The sequence below is a fragment of the Chiloscyllium plagiosum genome, unplaced genomic scaffold (assembly GCF_037043375.1).
Source record: "Chiloscyllium plagiosum isolate Xiang-an unplaced genomic scaffold, Cpla_swu_hap1 HiC_scaffold_14, whole genome shotgun sequence".
Taxonomy (NCBI): Eukaryota; Metazoa; Chordata; class Chondrichthyes; order Orectolobiformes; family Hemiscylliidae; genus Chiloscyllium; species Chiloscyllium plagiosum.
Genome location: NW_028270152.1, coordinates 25,768,355 through 25,786,852, shown reverse-complemented (window position 1 = coordinate 25,786,852; position 18,498 = coordinate 25,768,355). Strand labels below are relative to the sequence as shown.

General features: G+C 38.9%; 2 protein-coding genes across 7 annotated transcripts in view; one reads left to right on the top strand and one right to left on the bottom strand.

Annotated features, from left to right (window-relative positions):
- The window catches only part of aspn (asporin (LRR class 1)), a 41,047-nt gene extending 25,527 nt beyond the window's left edge, over nucleotides 1–15,520 (bottom strand). For both annotated transcript variants that reach the window (XM_087994219.1, XM_087994220.1), the window contains exons 1-3: nucleotides 15,390–15,520; nucleotides 8,422–8,670; nucleotides 2,410–2,522 (exon numbers count right to left, since the gene is read on the bottom strand). In XM_087994219.1, the coding sequence (XP_087850345.1) occupies nucleotides 2,410–2,522; nucleotides 8,422–8,662 (354 nt within the window). In that variant the 5' untranslated portion in view covers nucleotides 8,663–8,670; nucleotides 15,390–15,520. The remainder of the gene's footprint in view (nucleotides 1–2,409; nucleotides 2,523–8,421; nucleotides 8,671–15,389) is intronic.
- Nucleotides 1–18,498, top strand: part of cenpp (centromere protein P) — a 348,725-nt gene that overhangs the window by 221,857 nt on the left and 108,370 nt on the right. The window lies entirely within an intron of this gene.

Genomic DNA, 18,498 nt, shown 5'->3' with positions numbered 1-18,498 from the left:
ACTCCCCTTTTCCATTAAGGATTTAAAATTCAGTTGCACATAATTTTCTGTTGCTTTACAACTTTACCGATGCTTTACAGATATAAGATGCTTGACAGACTCCCCGGCTGTCTGTATCTTCTGTGGCCTTGAGGAGTCCATGTTCCATGAATGCACAAAGGGTGCCTGAGGTTACAAGCCTTTTTTCTTTGTTTGTTGGGGTGCTACTTAAATTTAATTTGCACTTAAGCTCCATGCTGCTGATCTTTGGTCACTCATTGCAATGGATTTGCAGGCAAGTCATACCACCTCATAGCCATAACTGGTCTAGCTAAGGAGGAGTGATGGGGGTATTAGACCTGATTTCTTGCCTCTCTTCCACTGTTATGTCCACACCTGTATGACTTTGGAGAGGGAAAATGTGGTGTCCACAAATACACTTGAGACCTTCCATGGCTGATAAGCACTGTGGGAACTGAAGTACATAGCTTTAATGAATCTGTTCTGAGACTGTTGTGAGCTGGTCTTCTCACCCAAATATAGGGACACTAATACTGCGCCAGAAGAGGCCAGGGCTAAAATATATTGTCAACTAGGCAAATTGCATTTCAATTTTAGTTTTCCAAATTGACTTTGAAAATTTGATTTTTGGTCCAGCACCTCCCGAAGGGCAGTGTCTTGAGTTAATCAGTTAACATTGTTATTTGTTTTCATTGATTAAATCAGATATTATAAAAAATGGATATTTCTCAGGATTCATGTGGTCGGTCCTAAAAAGGGCCTGGTCTGCTGGAATGATTAAAATTGGGGATATGTTGGGTATTGGAGGAGTCGACAGGATGTTGTCAATGAAATTTGCTCATGTGTGTTAATAGCTGTCGCAGCCAAAGCCATACAGAGACTTAAAACCAAGGTGCTCAGGCCCAATGGTATCTGTGGTTATAGAGATGGCTCAAGCATGCAGTGGATCTCCTCTTCCCCAGCTTATCTCATGTTGATCTCACGACCTGATACTTACCTAGGAACTCCTTCACAATATGAATAATTTTGCAGAAATTATTTTCATGCCATTTCACTCTGTATTGTGGGGCTGTTGCACACCATCCACTTCCTCACCCTTTTCAACCATGGTATTCTTTCTTGCTGGTCAGACGTGAGGATTCTGTCCATAAGAGCCTCCCTTTCATCATTAGGTGCTTGACATAGAGGGTGTTGCATTTAAGCTCCCACATCATCTGTATTATTTTCAGCCTTGCAAAATTGGTTTTCCACATGGTTTTGGATTCCTGAATGTTACAGCCCCTCTTTTGTTCACTGAATGAGCTGTTCCTAAACTTCTGGCCTTGCTTCAGTCTCCACCACAGCATACTCCCTCTCCTGATCTTTGGCCACATAATGTAGAGAGTGGCAGACAGATTAGAGGACCTCCTCAGGGGCCTCTTCCTGAGCCTAGCCAAGGTGTTCATTCACAGTTCAAAACAATGTACTGTGAGGATGCCATTAAATCCAACCGTGTGACTGCCTTCCACAATTACATTTAAGCCCAGATATCATTGGAAAGGCAGGACATAATATCTATTGGCACCCTTGAGTGGTCTTCTGCAGTTTGTGGGTACTACAGTCCATTATCTCCCACAAAATCAAATTTTAATTTAATTTTGTAATTTTCCTTTAGTGTTTATTCATTAACATGCCCCTTTTAAGAGCCTGTCAATGAGCTAATTAATGAGGTCATTGGTTCTTTTTAGGTTATTCAAAACGTTATATACGGTGGAATGGCTTTAGAGATACAATGGTAGTGTCCCTAACTCTGGGCTCGAAGGCTCCGGTTCAAGCTCCAGCTGCTCCAGAGATGTGTCATAACGAATCTGATAAGATTGATTAAAAATATCAATAGACAGTTTGGACCTTGGGCTGTGGATCTGTAAGAATGTAGATGTGAGAATAAAGTTTCTGTTTAGGCAAGTTCTGCGCCTTAGTTACTGAGTCACTGAGATCCGTTTAAGTTTTCTGGTCTTTTTGTCTGGATTTCTCAAGCCAAAATGATCTTTAAAAAAATTGTCAAAAGAAAGGTACTCAATATATTTTACATCTCTTACTGCAAAACTGTTTTCTAAGATAAAATTGGTTGACAAACTCCCTCATCCACATTCCACACTCCATTAAGGCAAGGTTGGGATCAGGTTTGAAATATTTGAATTTTACCTTCTTACCTGATGCAAGGTCATCCTTATGGTTAAAATTACTCCTGTGTCTTCAAAAAGTTAGGAAGTCTATGTTCTGTTAGCTAAACTACTATCAACAAGGTCAATAATGCTCCCCATCATTCATACATTTCCCATTACTCCGTTAAACAAGCTGTACAATATAATAAACATATGAATATTGATATATTCCATATCTGAAAGAATAATTAAAACACCGACTTACATAGAGCAAATGCAGGTTCTTTAAATCAGTTTCTTTTATTTCAGTTATTCTGTTGTTTTGCAGATCAAGCATTACTGTGTCTTTCGGAATTTTTGCTGGCACTGACTTCAAACCTAGCTCATTAATTGAAAAAAAATGTTAGACTTAACCTGAGATCTTCATGCAGGAATAAGTGACTGCAAAATAATTCAAATGTTCAAATGGCATCCATTTGGAGAGAATTTGCAAGATATTTTGGGAATACCTTTTGTCTGACTTATTAAGAGTACCATCTTACTTTTAATGTAAACCTGACAATACGTTGGACAAACTCATTGTTGCTCTAGTCACATTATATACAGAGATGATTTTAGATCTTACTTGAACAAAATATTTGAGTATCATGCATGCTGAGCAAAAGTTCTTACGATGGTTATTGCTAGACCTGTTATGTCCACTATATTCTTACTGCCAAAGAAAATGAAATGTAATAGCTGAGCAAATGTAACTAACATTTTAACATCTCTATCATAATTCTAATCCTAAATCTTGCTACATATAAATAATCAGTAATTGTTATTCTGATATAATTGTACATAAATATGATTGAATTTATAAGTAGAGAAAGGGGTAAATTTTACACCATCTCCAGAATTGGGTTGGCAAGTAGGAGAGTTTTAAAATTGAATGGTATGGTAGGCATAGTCATGATCTTTGTCTACTTTCTCCACTGGCATTTTACCAGTAGCATTGCGAAGGAGTTGAGCAGCACACGCATCATTGGAATAGTTGAGGCCCTTAAGAAGACATTTATTGACTACTTAAAGTCTGGTTCATGCTGGAATTGATGCTATACCAGTCAGAGAAAGTGAACCCAGAACATGTGGCATAACACCTGCCAATCCCAATCTGGGACCAGCTGAGGAACCCCGTTTGGACTGTAGAAATTATCAAATATTCCTCAAGACAGACTTCATAAAATAGAGAGAGAAAAGAACTGCATTTTACTAAAGGCAAAACTCAAATGCTGGGCACCAAGCACTGTACTTCAGAATAAGCAATAACTTTTTGCTGTATGAGATGTATTGTCACCTAGAAGGAGTAGAATAGAAAAGCCATTGGTGGGAGTAACCTCAATGTAATAAGAAGTAGCAAAGATTCTAAGTGAGGGATAAACCAACAATGGCTACCAAGGAAGTTAACAAGAGTATTAAATTGAAATAAACAGCAAATAAGGAGACAGATGTCAGCAATAGCTTGAAGACTGGGATAAATTCAGAATCCAGCAAAGAAAAGACTTAAAAGGTCTTTAAGATAAAAAATAAACTGTAAGGGCAAACTAGCAAGAAATATAAAAACTGACAGTAAGAGCACCAGCCACTTTCTCCTTACCAGGGACGTACAGTCCCTCTACATGTCCATCCCCCATCGGGATGGTCTTTGGACTCTCCATTCTTCCTGGAAAGAAGGCCGGAACAGTATCTACCCACTACCGTGGTTCTCTGCCTGGCAAAGTTCATCTTCACTTTGTGCAACCTCTAATTTAATTCCTCTCACTTTCTTCAGATCAAAGGTATGGCTGTGGGTACCTGCATGGGCCGCAGCTATATGCCTGTCTCTTTTTGAGCTGTGTGCAATTTGTGGGCGGCACGGTGGCACAGTGGTTAGCACTGCTGCCTCACAGCGCCAGAGACTCGGGTTCAATTCCCGCCTCAGGCGACTGACTGTGTGGAGTTTGCACATTCTCCCCATGTCTGCGTGGGTTTCCTTCGGGTGCTCCGGTTTCCTCCCACAGTCCAAAGATGTGCAAGTCAGGTGAATTGGCCATGCTAAATTGCCCGTAGTGTTAGGTAAGGGGTAAATGTAGGGGTATGGGTGGTTTGCGCTTCGGCGGGGCGGTGTGGACTTGTTGGGCCGAAGGGCCTGTTTCCACACTGTAAAGTAATCTAATCTAATATAATCTAACCTCGGACCCCTCACCCAGAACTCTTTCTCAAGTATATCGATGCTGTCATTGGTGCTGCTTCTCCCTCTCGTTCAGAATTGGAAAAATGTAATCAATTTTGCTTCCAATGTTCTTACCTCCACATGATCCATCTCTGACTCCTATCCTCCCTTCGACATTTCTGTTTCCGTTTCTGGGGATCAGCTGGCCATCAGTATCCAGTAAAAACCCACCAATTCCTACAGTTATCTCGATGATACATGCTCCCATCTTGCTTCCTGTAAAGACTCCATTTCATTCTCTTAGTTTCTCCATCTCGTCACATCTGTCCTGATGATACCACCTTCTGCCTCGGAAATGCCTACTATTTTCCTCCACTGTACATTCCCCACTGCCTTGGTTGACGGGCCTTAACTGCACTTATGCCCTCACCCCTTGTCTTCCTTCCCACAGTTTCCTTGATCATCACCACCCCACTAGTTTCTGCATCGAAAGGATTATAAGCTACCATTTCTGTCACCTCCAGCGGAATGCTGCAACCAGAGACAAATTCCCCTTCCCTCTTTTTCCACAGGGATCATTCCCTCCTGGACACTCTGGTCCACTCCTCCTCTATTCCTAATACCTCAGCACATTCTGATGGCATCTTCCCAGAAGGCCTATCCCTTTACTTCCTCCCCCCTCACCAGGCCCAGTCATACCTTGCAGGTGAAGCAGCAATTTACCTACACTTGATTCAATGTATTCTGCCTTTGCTGTTCACAGTGTGGTTCCTCTATACTTGGAGACAAAATGTAGACTGATTGACCACTTTGCAGAACATATAGATTCTGTAACAATGATTTCAAGCTTCCAGTTGCCTGCCATTTCAACGTGCCACCATGTTCCCATGCCAACATTTCTGTCTCAGGCCTACTGCAGGCACAAACTTGAAGAACAGCATTGCATTTTCCACCTGGGGACTCTGCAGCCTCTCTATATCAGGTTGAATAATGCCGATGTTTTCTTCAGTACAATGACCATTTTTTTTCCTAGCTGCTATCAATTCTAATAAAGAGTCATCAGGTTTGAAGCATTAACTCTGCATTCTCACCATAGCTGCTGTCAGACCTACTGGGTTTTGGCAGCAATTTCTGTTTTTATATTAGCTAAATGGTGATAGATTAGGATAAAGGGGAAGTACAATGAGACGTAGTGTCCTTGAACTCCAGTTGCTGAAAATAAGCATGTGATGAAGAAGGCAAATGGTATATGGCATTCATAGTGAGAGGATTTGTGTATAGGAGCAGAAGTATCTTGCTGTAACTGTATAGGATATTGGTAAGAGCATGCCTGAAGTATTTGTGCAATTTCAGTCATCTGAGGAAGGATGTTCTGGTTGTTGAGGGAGTACGAGAAGATTTATTAAACTGATTCCTGGAACAGCAAGACTGACATATGGGGGAGAGACTAGATCGGGTAGGACTATATTCACTGGAATTTAGAAAAATGAGGAGAAACCTATAAAATTCTGACAAGTTTAGACAACATAGGTGCAGAAAGGATGTTTTCGATGACTGAGTTGTCCAGAACCAGAGGTCACAGTCTCAGGATAAGGGGTCAGCCTTTTAGGGCAGAGATGAGGAATTTCTTCACCAGGGAGTGGTGAGCCTGTGGAATTCTGTGCCACAGGAAACTGTTGAGGCCAAAACATTAAAGACTTTCAAATAAGCTGTGTTCAGAAAGGATTTCAAGGTGAAAGGATTTATGGAGAAAGTGGAACAGAATACTGTGTTGATGTTTAGCCATGATCATATTGAATAGCAGAATAGGCTGAAAAGGCCAAATGGACTACTCCTCCTATATTCTATGTTTCCATGGCCCTACTGAGATTGAAAACAGGGAGTTTATAATATATAATAAAGAAATGATGCTTATATGAATAAATATTTCATTTTTGTCTTCACTTCAGAGTATACACAAAGCATTCCAATAATACTTGCAAATCAGGAGGTTACTGGAATAGAAGAACTTGATGAAATTCTAGGGAAACAGTGTTGAGCAAACTTATCAAGCGACTGACTAGTACCCCAGATCAAATGGATTTCATCCAAGGGTTGTAAAAGAGGTGGTTAATGAGTCATTGGTGTTAATTTTATGAAAGTTGTTAGATTTTGGAAATGTTCTCCAGAATGGAAAGTAGGAAATAATTTAAGAAAAGAGCAAGGCAGAAAAGAAGAGACTGTATGCCAGTTAGCTTGATAACTATTGTGGAGAAGATGTTAGATTTGATCATTAAGGAGTGTATCCAGATATGAAAAGTTTAGAGGGATATCGACCAAAAGGAGTCAAATGGATGAGATCAATTTAGGAAACCTGGTAGGCGTGGATGAGTGGGCTGAAGGGTTAGTTTCCATGCTGAGTGACTCTTAAGATTCTATGACATTGATGCCTTTTAGGGAAAGAAATCTGCTGTCCTTATTTGGCCTGGCCTCCAGATCCACAGCTATGTGGTTGACATTTAACTGCCCTCTGGGAAATTAGCGATGGGCAATAAATGCTGAAGATACTTTCTTATTCTGGGATGAAGTTCATCAAACTGTGGTGATTTTTTTCTATCTTTGATGCTCTTAGTTTCTCTAACACCATTTTCCTGCTAATATTAATTTATTTTTCCCCCCTTTCCAGTAGGTCCTGCCTTCCCCCAATATTTTTGGCATGTTATTTGTGTCTTCCTTTGTGAAGGCAGAACTAAAGTATGAATTCAATTGGTCTTCCATCTCTTTGTTCCCCATTATGAATTCCCTGTTTCTGACTGTAGGGGGCCTATATTCATCTTTACTAATATTTTTCTCTTCACATACCTATAGAAGCTTTGAAAAGTTATGTTACCTGTGAGCTTGCTCTCATAGTTGATTTTCATTCTCAACTCGTCCTTTTGCTGGAGTCTAAACTGTTCCCAACCTTAGGTCGGTTGTTTTTTTAAACTAATTTGAATCCCTCTTCCTTGGATTTAATACTAATTTCCCTTGTTAGCCATGGTCTGACCACAGTTCCTGTTTATTTTATATATGCCAGAATGGGATGAATAACTTTGCAATTCACCCATACGCTGTGTAAATGGTTGCCATTACCTATCTACTGTTATCCCTTTAAATATCCCTTTAAATTTATCATAGTTAGCTTGCCCCTTATACCATGATAATTTCCTTTATTTGACATCAAGACCCTCATTGTAGAGTTATACAACACATATCTCAGAAACTACTCTATATTATTGAAGAATTCTGCCCTATTGTGGACACTGTTCCCTGATGGATAACTAGATTGTCAATTATTCCTTCCATGTTTACAAATACAGTATCAGTTCTTAGCATTTTAGTCTCCATCAGAATCTTCACCAAAGATATAACAAGAGTTGGGAATTTATCAGTATTTTGTATGAATGGATGATTTGCAAGAAATCTGTGGTTTGAGGACACCAGAAAGTATTGTCAACTTGATAGGACATTACAATTTCTAACACTGTGGATTTTTCTTGAATTAACATAACACTGATGCTTTATCCACTGCAGTTATATATTTCTCTAATATTAATGTCTCTGTATGACAAACAATTCATTTGATATTCTACTCGAGAGTACCAGATATCCATAAAATATATTGAGTAAAAGTCAAAATATTAATTATAGGAAAATGTAGGGATTAAATAAAGGATCAAAGAGTGTGGTGCTGGAAAAGCACAGCCGGTCAGGGAGCATCCAAGGAGCAGGAGAATTGTTATTTTGGGCGACTCTGATCTCCAACATCTGCAGATGTCACTTTCTCTTTATTAAATAAAAAAAATTATTGAAACTTGTTACAAATGAAAACAGCCATCCAATTTTTGTTCAACCTAAAAAACATTAAGCTTGAGAGTTCATAGAATACTAGGAGAAAGTGAGGACTGCAGATGCTTGAGATCAGAGTTGAGAGTGTGATGCTAGAAAAGCACAGCAGGTCAGGCAGCATCCAAGGAGCAGGAGAATCAACCTTTTGGGCATAAGCCCTTCATCAGGTTCATGGAATACCATTTTTTTTTACAAGGGCTAAACTGTAAATTAACTTACCAGCATCAGAGCATTGGACTACCCGTACTTGGCACACACATTTTGAAGGGCATGTGAAAAATAAGTCATCGAAAGTGGTTTGTGGGGTTGGTGTTTGTTGTGGTTGAATGATGTCAGGTGTGTTTTGGGGAGGATCCTGTAGCATAAAATCGTGCTCAGCCAGGAAGTGAAGAAATTCATTCCGATGTGATGGTTTAGCTGAACTCAGAGCCACAATGGATAGAAACAGAAATGATCTCATATTGAATCCTAGATGGTAAGATTTTAGTTCAACAACAAGAAGATGACAAATAACAAAACAATATTAGAATATTGCCCATATTAAAACATGGTTTGTTATTTTGTAGCTATTCCTGAAAAGTAGTGATTACATTTAATAGTTCAAGATTTAAATCCGATTCAGTGAGTGTTCCACATAATCAGTGCAAATTAAGCAACTTAAAATGATGATCAATCCCGTGAATCACCTTTTCTTGATCTTTCAACCCACCAACCTCAGAATTTAACAGCTAACCTTCCTAAACTTTTGCAATGACCTACCAGCAAATGCATGTTCTCTTCCTATCCATTTTCTGCCTTCAGTCGAACTTAGTTTCTCTAGTTCATTCTTCCATTGAGCATTTTTTCTTGTAACTTTTTCATTGAATGCTGGAAATGCTGCACTTTCTTATTATCTCTCAGACAACTGCCCAGAGTGCAAACTTATGCTTTGATAAGAAAGTAATGTACATGTTCTGTATCCCATCCCAGTGTATTGTATTTGTTGCTAACTTTGTAGAGATGCAGAGATGTTGTCCTCGTAGTATTGTCACTGAATTAGTAATGTAGAGATTGAGGTAATGTCTTAGGGATGCAGGTTTGAATCCTACCACAGCAGGTGGCGGGATTAAAAGTCAAATCATTATCATGAAACCATTGTCGATTATAAAACCCTCCTGGTTCACTCATGCTTTCTGTGAAGAATAACTGCCAAATTTTCCTGTTATGGCCTAAATATGATTCTAGACTGCCCCATGAAATAGCTTAGCAAGCCATTCATTTGTATTAAACCACTAAAATGTTTCAAAAAAGGAATGAAACTGAATGAACCACATGACATTAACCTGGAAATGACAATGGCAAAGTCCTTCTTACCAACATCTAGGTCTAAAGATGCTGCACTACATCACTCGTATATAGTCAGGTTGGTGTTGTACTGGGAACCCTCAACAGTCACTCCAGACCTAATAAAGTCCTACGGCATCAATTAAGACATGAGCATGGAAATATGCTGCTGCTTACTGCAAAGAGATTCCTCACAGCTCATAAATTCACACTTCTTCAGATTGAACACCAGTTGAAGGAAGCACTGGCAAATGATTTCAATATCCATCACCAAGAGTAGCTTGACAGTACTACTACTAACAAAAAACATAGGTGGAAGATGACAAAGGAACAAACAACCAGGAAAAAGATATTTTTGACCTCATCCTCACCAATGTGCCTATCACAGATGCATCTGTCCATGATAGTGGGAGTGACCATGGTCGTTGAGGATATCCTGCATTGTGTTATGCAGCAGTAAAACCATGTAAATTAGATAGACTTCTAACAGATCTAACAACTTAAGGCAGAATTGTACTCAGACACAACCTGAAACCTCATGGCCAGGCATATTCCCCTCTCTACCTACTCCACCTTTGACATCAAGCCAGGGGATCAACCATGATTCAATGAAGAGGGCAAAATTGCATGCTGGATATTGCCGATTCTACAAATAGAACTGAAGATGTATCCTGGTGAATTTGCTGCACTGCCAGCCAAGCTGTTTCAGTATAGTGACAACAATCGACAATGAGGGGACATAATCCAGCTATACCCTGTGATCAAAAAGCAGGACAAATCTAATCAGCTAATTACCAGACCATCAGTCTATTTCGTCATCAGTGAAGTGATGGGAAGAGGTCATCACAATACTATCAAGCAGCACTTCCTTTTCAATTACCTGCTCCCTGACACTCAGTTTTGTGTCTTGCTAGGGCCACTCAGCTTATGACCTCATTACAGCTTGAGTTCAAACATTAATAAAAGAGCTGAATTAAGAGATGAGATGAGAGTGGCTGCACTTGACATCAATGCTAATTTGAGCGAGTGTCGTATGAAGGAACCATAGCAAATCTATATCTTACAGGAATTTAGGAAATGTTTCTGTTGGAGTCATACGTGGAGCAAAGGAAGATGGTTATGGTTTTTGGAGATGAGTCACCTCAGCTCCAGGATATCTCACAGGAGGTGTTCCTGTGAACACCATTTGTGACTCCTCAGATACTGAAGGAGATCATGTCCAAATGGAGCAAAACCTGGACAAAATCCAGATTTGGGCTAACAAGTGGCAAGTGACATTTATAGCATACAAGTACCAGGCACTAACCATTTGCAACAAGAAGGAATCTAACCATCACGCTGTGACATTATAATCATTGTATCTCATACTATCAACATCCTGTGGGTTATCACTAACCAGAAACTGAACTAGACTTGCCACTAAAATACTGTAGTTTCAAGAGCAGATCAGAGGCTTGGAATCCTGTCGAGTGTAACTCACCTTCTCAATCCTGCCAACTACCAAGGCATAAGTTAGGACCATGATAAAATATCCTCCAATTGCCTGTATGACTTTAGCTTCAACAATACTTGAAGCAAAGTGTACCATCTATAAGACGCACTGCATAAATTCACCAAGGCTCCTTAGATAGTACGTTCCAAACTCTCAAACACTTCCATCTAGTAGGACAAGAGAAGTAAATAAATAGGAGTACCAGAACCTGCAAGTTCTCCTCCAAGCAACTTACCATCCTGACTTAGAAATATATCGCCATTCCTTCAATGTCTTTGGGTCAAAAAATTTGAACTCCCTTTCTAAAAGCATTGTGGAGGTACTGACATCAAATAAACTGCAGTGGTTCAAGAAGGCAGTTCACCACCATTTTCTCCAAGGCAACTAAGGATGGGGAAATATTGCTGATCTTACCACTGAGCATACATCCCACAAATTAAGAAAAAGGTAATTAATTTGGATGAAATGTCAGCATTGACATGTAATTCCATTCTGTCCTTAAGTAGGAACCCCCAGATCCCTGTCACTTGCCATCTCAAATCCCTTTTCCATGTATGATCTGAGCTCTCTGTCTTTGGTCGTATGCACTTACAATGTTACTCAATGCATTTTCTGTGATTTCTGTGTTAAGCACTTTAAAGCCGTCTCACCTGCATTACTTTCAGATTTTAATTGGAACATTCATTTTCTATTTGGCAGGCAATCCTGGCAATGTGGTATGATTGTGTCAACATATTTCAGGGTGGTGCAGGAAAAACTTAAAATGAGCGCTACATCAATTCATTGTGGGGTCAGGACGGTGTGCATCTTCAAAGACAAAAAGTGTTTTGTTCTTCCATGTTTTTGGCTCACTGGAGCGTCTTCTGATTTGTTGCTTATCCATGATTTAATATCTGCGACCTGGAGCTTCCATTTTGTCACCCATTCTCTGTATCTTGTAAATGTCTTGGTGTCTGATACTCCCTTTACTTTTAACATTGTGCACCTGTAGTACCTCCACTTTCAATGATGGGTTTGTATCTGAAGCATCAACTTTTCTGTTCTTTTCAAAAATGCTGACTTAAAAGCTGAGTGCTCAACATTTTCAGTTTTGCTTCCACATTTTCAGTCTCTGCAATTATTTACTTTTAAAATATGTTAATAATGCTCTATTGCATTTTCATTAAAGAAAACAATATCATCTAATGCGCAGTAGAGTGCATGACTTCTTGCGTGTCGGTATCATAAAAGTTATGAGGTAATGTTGCTTTGCGGTCATGCCTTTGATTCAGGGTTGGAGTTGCTTTTGCAAAAAGGCATTTGCCATACAGTCTCTCTTTTATTTGTCTTAATGTTTACGTGACTGTTAACCCTTTAATTACTGTTCTGTCATCTCAAAGTTATTTGGGAAATACATCCACTAAATTTGTTCCGTAAGGAATAGTTTTTCAGAAGTGGTTTAGTGGTTCAGAAGAAACCTTATTTATATCCTGGTTTTGCTTCCAGATAAAATAATTCCCAGTTTGACTGATGATTGACTTGGAACACAAGATAAAGCTGATTAGTGTTAACTAAATTCAGTGCTAAAAAATGGAAATTAATCATTGCCTTTTTGAGGAGATGTTTACTGAAGAAGCTGGTACTGCCGGACTGTGTTCCTTTCAGAGCATCGTGTATAAATTCGAAAAGTAACATTTTTTCTAACAATTTTGCATTGAAAATGCTTTTTTCTGTTTTAGAAAGGTCTCCTTTAAGGAAGGGGAGAATAGCCGTTCCCTTTTAAGAAATTAGTTGGCTCTGTCTAGCGAAAGCAGCTGGTATGGGAGCTCTCCTGTCTATGAGCTGGAAGACCCAGCATTCAGCTTGTTAGCTTGAAAGAGCCCAGCCACTATTGCAGGTGAGCCAGAGTTTATTGGTGCCAATCCCCAACCTGAAGAAGTGGATCGGGTTGGTAGCAGGAAAGATATCTGTCTTATCAAACCACCTGCCAAATCTAAACGTATTAGTTGATTATAAGATAATCAACCAGCACTTCATGTGACCTTGTGTAACATGGGAAAGTTGATGTCTTTGACATGCATTCAGTTTTTAATGGATAACAAGGAAAAGAGCCGAAACAAAAACAGAAATTGCTCAGCAGGTCTGGCAGCATCTGTGGAGAGAAAGCAGAGTCATTTTGGGCCCAGTTTTGTTTCAGATTTCAAGCACCGTCAGTTCTTTGTTTCTTGTTAAGTAAGAGGACTGCTCTGGTACCTAGGGGCACACTGTAGTCAGATGCTTTGGATGGGAGAGCAAGTTATTTGCTAAGTGCACTAATACTCAGGGGTAACATTCTACTTCAGCAGGAGTTCAAAACTGAACCATATTAAATTATGTTTTATGCACTCTGCCTGATCTTTCTTTCCTTAAAGTCAACGGAGTAGAAATCAGGTATCCTACATAATCGAGATCTGATAATCGGGTGAACCTTCAACCCTCCTAAAGTTGAAAGTCATCCTTCTCAATTTTAGAACTCCTCAAGGAAGAACCTGGAAATCAATGACTATTTATTGAGGATGTTGGACAGTAAATACAAGATTAAGTTTACTTATTAGAACATTTGTTTGAAAGGTTTGTCAATAGGGTTTGACCATTTTTCTTTGAATTGAAAGCATCTGATTGCTACTGAAAGTTTAGTGAGAGAATGCTAAGCTCTGGAGTATGCAAGATAGAGAAAATAACAACTATTGGACTGAAATTTAAGACAAAGGTATTAACATTGTAAAAATTGGTGTTACTTGGGTAATCAATAAATTATGTCATAACAAAGTATGACAATATAAAATAAATAGATGCCAAGTATTTCATAAGAGGTTATAAATTCTAACTGAATTAGTTTAACTTTGTTGGCAAAAACGTAAGCATTCACTGAGGATTGTGTTGATGTATGAGTATATTCAGTGCAAATGTTAACTAAATTAGTTTCAATCTGCTAACCTTCTATTGCAGTAACAGTTAGATGTCTCTTTCATTTTAAGATGTCGGCACATTGCAGAATATTAACAAAATATTTCAAAGCAATTATGAATATTTGTTGTCTCAAATACATTTTTGAGAAATCTAACTTCCTATCTGTGAGAATATTGTCATGTTGATTATACGCTTGACCGATCCTAATACATTAATGCTTCTGCAATTAGAAATGTCTTGCTCCAATTGTTTCCAGATAGTACTTATAGTTGAAAAGCACAGTTTACACTTTTCCCCTTTTGAAACTCATGTAGAAACTGGTATCACCCAATTGGGCATTGTAATTTAAACTGTAACAACTCACTTAAAAAAAGTCCTCATTCTGTCTGGCTCACACCCTCGCTCTTCTACCAATTATCTTATAGAATATCCAAATATGTTCTTTAAGCAATAATAAAATACAAAATATCATTATCACTTGTCAAGAAAGAGGTTTTTGTTGGTGTCTTTTTACTAAGATCTTTTTAGGCATAACTTCCAAGAGAAGTTCAGAAGTAATAGAATCCCTACAGTGCAGAAGCCGGCCAGTAGGCCCATCATCAAGTCCACACTGACCCTCCAAAGAGCATCGCACCCAACCCTTAGTCTATCCCCGTAATCCATGACGAACGCACCTAATCTACACATCTTTGGACACTGTAGGCAATTTACCATTGTCAGTTCACCTAACCCGCACATCTGTGGACTGTGGGAAGAAGCCAGAGCAACCAGAGGAACCCCATGTAGTCACGGGGAGAATGTGCAAACTCCACACCGATAGTCGCCTGAGGATGGAAGAGAACCCTGGTCCCGTGAGGCAGCAGTGCTAACCACTGAACCACCATGCCACCCTAATGTGGTCATGTATCCAGCACCACACTCTCGACTCTGATCTCGAGCATCTGCAGTCCTCACTTTCTCCATGTGTTTTATGCAGTAAGTAGCATTACCTTCTGAGAATCATTCAAGTGTAAAAATGGACACTATTTTGCACTGGGTAACTTTCAATATTTATATTCAACTAGTTCAACTAGTTGGAAGTCATTTCAAAATTTAGCATAGTTTTGAACGTAAAATGCATCTAAAATAACTTGCTTAACCATGATCAAGTAGTTTCTCACAAACAATAAATAAAGTTTAGGATCCATTTGACTCGCAATGTTTTTGTGAATGAAGAAGATTTTCACAATATGCATATTTGGTATGTCTGGATGTTCAAACACTCTTTCAGGAAATTCGACTGAGTTTCACAAACAATTATTAAAATATATTCAAGAAATAAATGGAAAATCGCAAAGCACAGCTTGAATATCTGAATTCAACTTTACTAATCAATATTTTTAATAAATTTTATATGTACATTAAAAAATTTTTAATGGTAAATGTTTTTGAAAATTGTACATACCTGAGGCAAACTTAGTTGATACTGCTGTTGGTAAAAAATCTTGCAATTTCACGTAGATTTTTATTTCAACATCAGTTATGCAAAGAAATCTGTGGAAATTAAAGCAAATGGTACTTATAATTGAGAAAGAAATGTTCCTTTATATAAAAGAAGGATCCTTTCCAGCAGTCAGATAATGTTCAAACAGAAGTGCTCATGGATCGTCACTTCATGCAACTCCCAACCAAACATCAAAAATGCAATTTAACTGCTCATGTGTTTCCCATCTGTTTTTGAAACTGAGCCAAAACATTTCTGTGGATTTCTGGATGGTTTCTATACGAGCTATAAAATCCTGTGGTTCAGTGTTGGTGATTTTTAAAAAAAGATGGCATCCAGCCATTCTAAGTATTATTGTTATAGGTACAATTCCTTCTGACCAGTTGCAGTTAGGACAGAAATCTTAAGTAGTTGCTGTATCTGTTTACTTTATCAGTTCCTGTCTAGATGCATATGCACTTTATATATTTCATAATTATCTATGGAAAAGATTTCCATGTTAATGTAACTGTCATGCAATTTGTTTGCATATTTACTGTTTGGAGTCACTGTATTTCTTTGCTGTAACCGTCCAACTTTTGTTTTACACAAGTATATGCAATAAACACGATGAAAGCAATGTATTGCACAAAACATTAAAAATAATTTATTTGAAGCCTTAAATACTGGATAAAACTTGTTAAGTAAATGAGGTAAATGGGCGTAAGAAGAATGTCATCTACATTGCTATCTATTTTTCTAATAAAAAGAGTGGGTCTTGGAGCACTCTGTAAGAGAGTAATGGAATAGCTTTACATTGATCTTTAATAGAGTGGTCCTTATTCCCATGTACGAAGCACAAGCCATGCCACAGAAATACAGTAAGAAATTGTAATTGTGGAAAAATTATAGTATTTGTATCATTGACATTAATGGGTGAGGTGCTGGAAGACCGGAGGTTAGCTAATTTGGTGCCATTATTTAAGAAAGGCTCTAAAGAAAAGCCAATGAGCTATAAACTGGTGATCCTTAAGTCAATGGTGGATAATTTGTTGGAGGGGATTCTGAGGGATAAGATTTACATGCATTTGGAAAGGCAAGGAAAGCAAGGTCAGCATGGTTTTGTGCGTGGGAAGTGGTGTCTCATTAACTTGAGTTTTTCAAAGACGTTACAAAGGTTGAAGAAGGCAGAGCAGTAGATGTTGTCAAAATGGACTTCAACAAAGTGTTTGACAAGATTCCAGATGGTAGACTGGTTAGTAAGGTTAGATCACATGGAGTCCGGGGGACCTAGTAAATTGGATACAAAATTGGTCAGAAGATAGGTGATGAGAATGGTGATAAAGGGTTGCTTTTCAGACTGGAGGCCCATGACCAGCAGTGTGTCACAGGATTCGGTGGTGGGTCCAATGCTTTTCATCTATATAAATAATTTGAATGTGAATATAGAAAGTTTGTAGATGACACCAAATTAGATGGTGTAGTGGACAGTGAAGAAGGTTATCTTAGAGTGCAATGGGACCTTGATCAGGTGCACCAGTGCGCCGGGCAGTAGCAGATAAAGTTTAATTTAGATAAATGTGAGGTGTTGCATTTCAGTAAGGCAAATCAGGGCAGGACTTATACAGTTAATGGTCGGCCCCTGGGGATTGTTGCCAAGAAAAGGGACCTGGGGTGCAGGTGCATAGTTCCTTGAAAGTAGAGTTGCTAGTATACAGAGTAGTAAAGAAGGCATTTGGCACACTTGCCTTCACTGGCCATAACACTGAGTATAGGAGTTGTGATATCATGTTGCGGCTGTACAGGACATTGGTGAGACTGTTTTTAGAATATTGTGTACAATTCTGGAAGGATGTTAAACTTCAAAGGGTGCCAAAATGATTTATAAGGAAGTTGCCAAGACTGGACGGTTTGAATTATAGGGAGAAGCAGAATAGACTGGAGCTTTTTCCCTGGAGTGTGAGGTCACCTTATAGAAGTTGATAAAATCAGGTGGAGCATGGATAGGGTGAATAGCCAAGATCTTTTTCCCCAGGGAATGGGAGTCCAAAACTAGAGGGCATAGGTTTAAGGTGAGAGGGGAAAGATTAAAAAAGGACCTGAGGGGCAACCTTTTCACACAGAGGGTGCTGCGTACATGGAATGTGCTTACAGAGTCATTGGTGGAGACAGTATAATTACAACATTGAAAAGGCATCTGAATGGGTGTATGAATAGGAAGAGGTTAGAGGAATATGGGCCAAATGCTGGAAAATGGGACTAGATCAGATGGGATGCCTGGTCCACCCACATGTGTTGGACCAAAGGGTTTATTTCCTTCCTGTATTATTCAGTGTGCCAACAGTCACTGCCTGTGGAGCATACCCTGTGTTGGCGACTGCTAGCCAAGTTGGAAGCTCAGAGCAGTGAGCTGAAGGCACGAGGTACCAACTCCAACATGGAAATGGGGAATGTAAGTTTCTTGCATGACAGAACAGAAAACATAGTAAATGAGGCAAGGGTAGGAACTAATGAAACCTAAAAGCATGCAAATAGGGCTAATGCTACTCACTTGTTAGAATCTAATCTTGTTGTTCAAACCTTGGGTAGAAATTTCTATTTTTCCTCAATGTCAAGTATCGAATTTTTTTCAATCATGCAATATTTTCCCAACTGACTTACCATTCCCACACCATGAAGGAGCTGGGAATACTTAAGCCAGTGTCACATCATCTGATTCAGACTGAGTATTAGTCTTTAAATCTTTTTAAGGTTGCCAAAGTTAATACTAGTTAGGTTAATTTTGGTTTCACTCGCGAACTACTGTATTCCACACTGAGATAAAATATGCAGAGCAAGTGGTCGAATCTAAATTGGTTGACTTAACATCAACTTTGTTATTTTGTATTCCTATAGAAATTACTACATGCGGTGCTACCCACATTTGATGGGATGGGTTTTCTTTTAACTGATCTCTCTGTTTTACCCTATTCTGGCAGCAAACTGCAAGTTTAATTTCATAATCTGAACTGTCATTCCACTTCAATTCCTCATGCAAGCTATGTATTTGGACGTGTGTTCTAGAGGAGATCTTAAGCTAAAGCCATGTCTG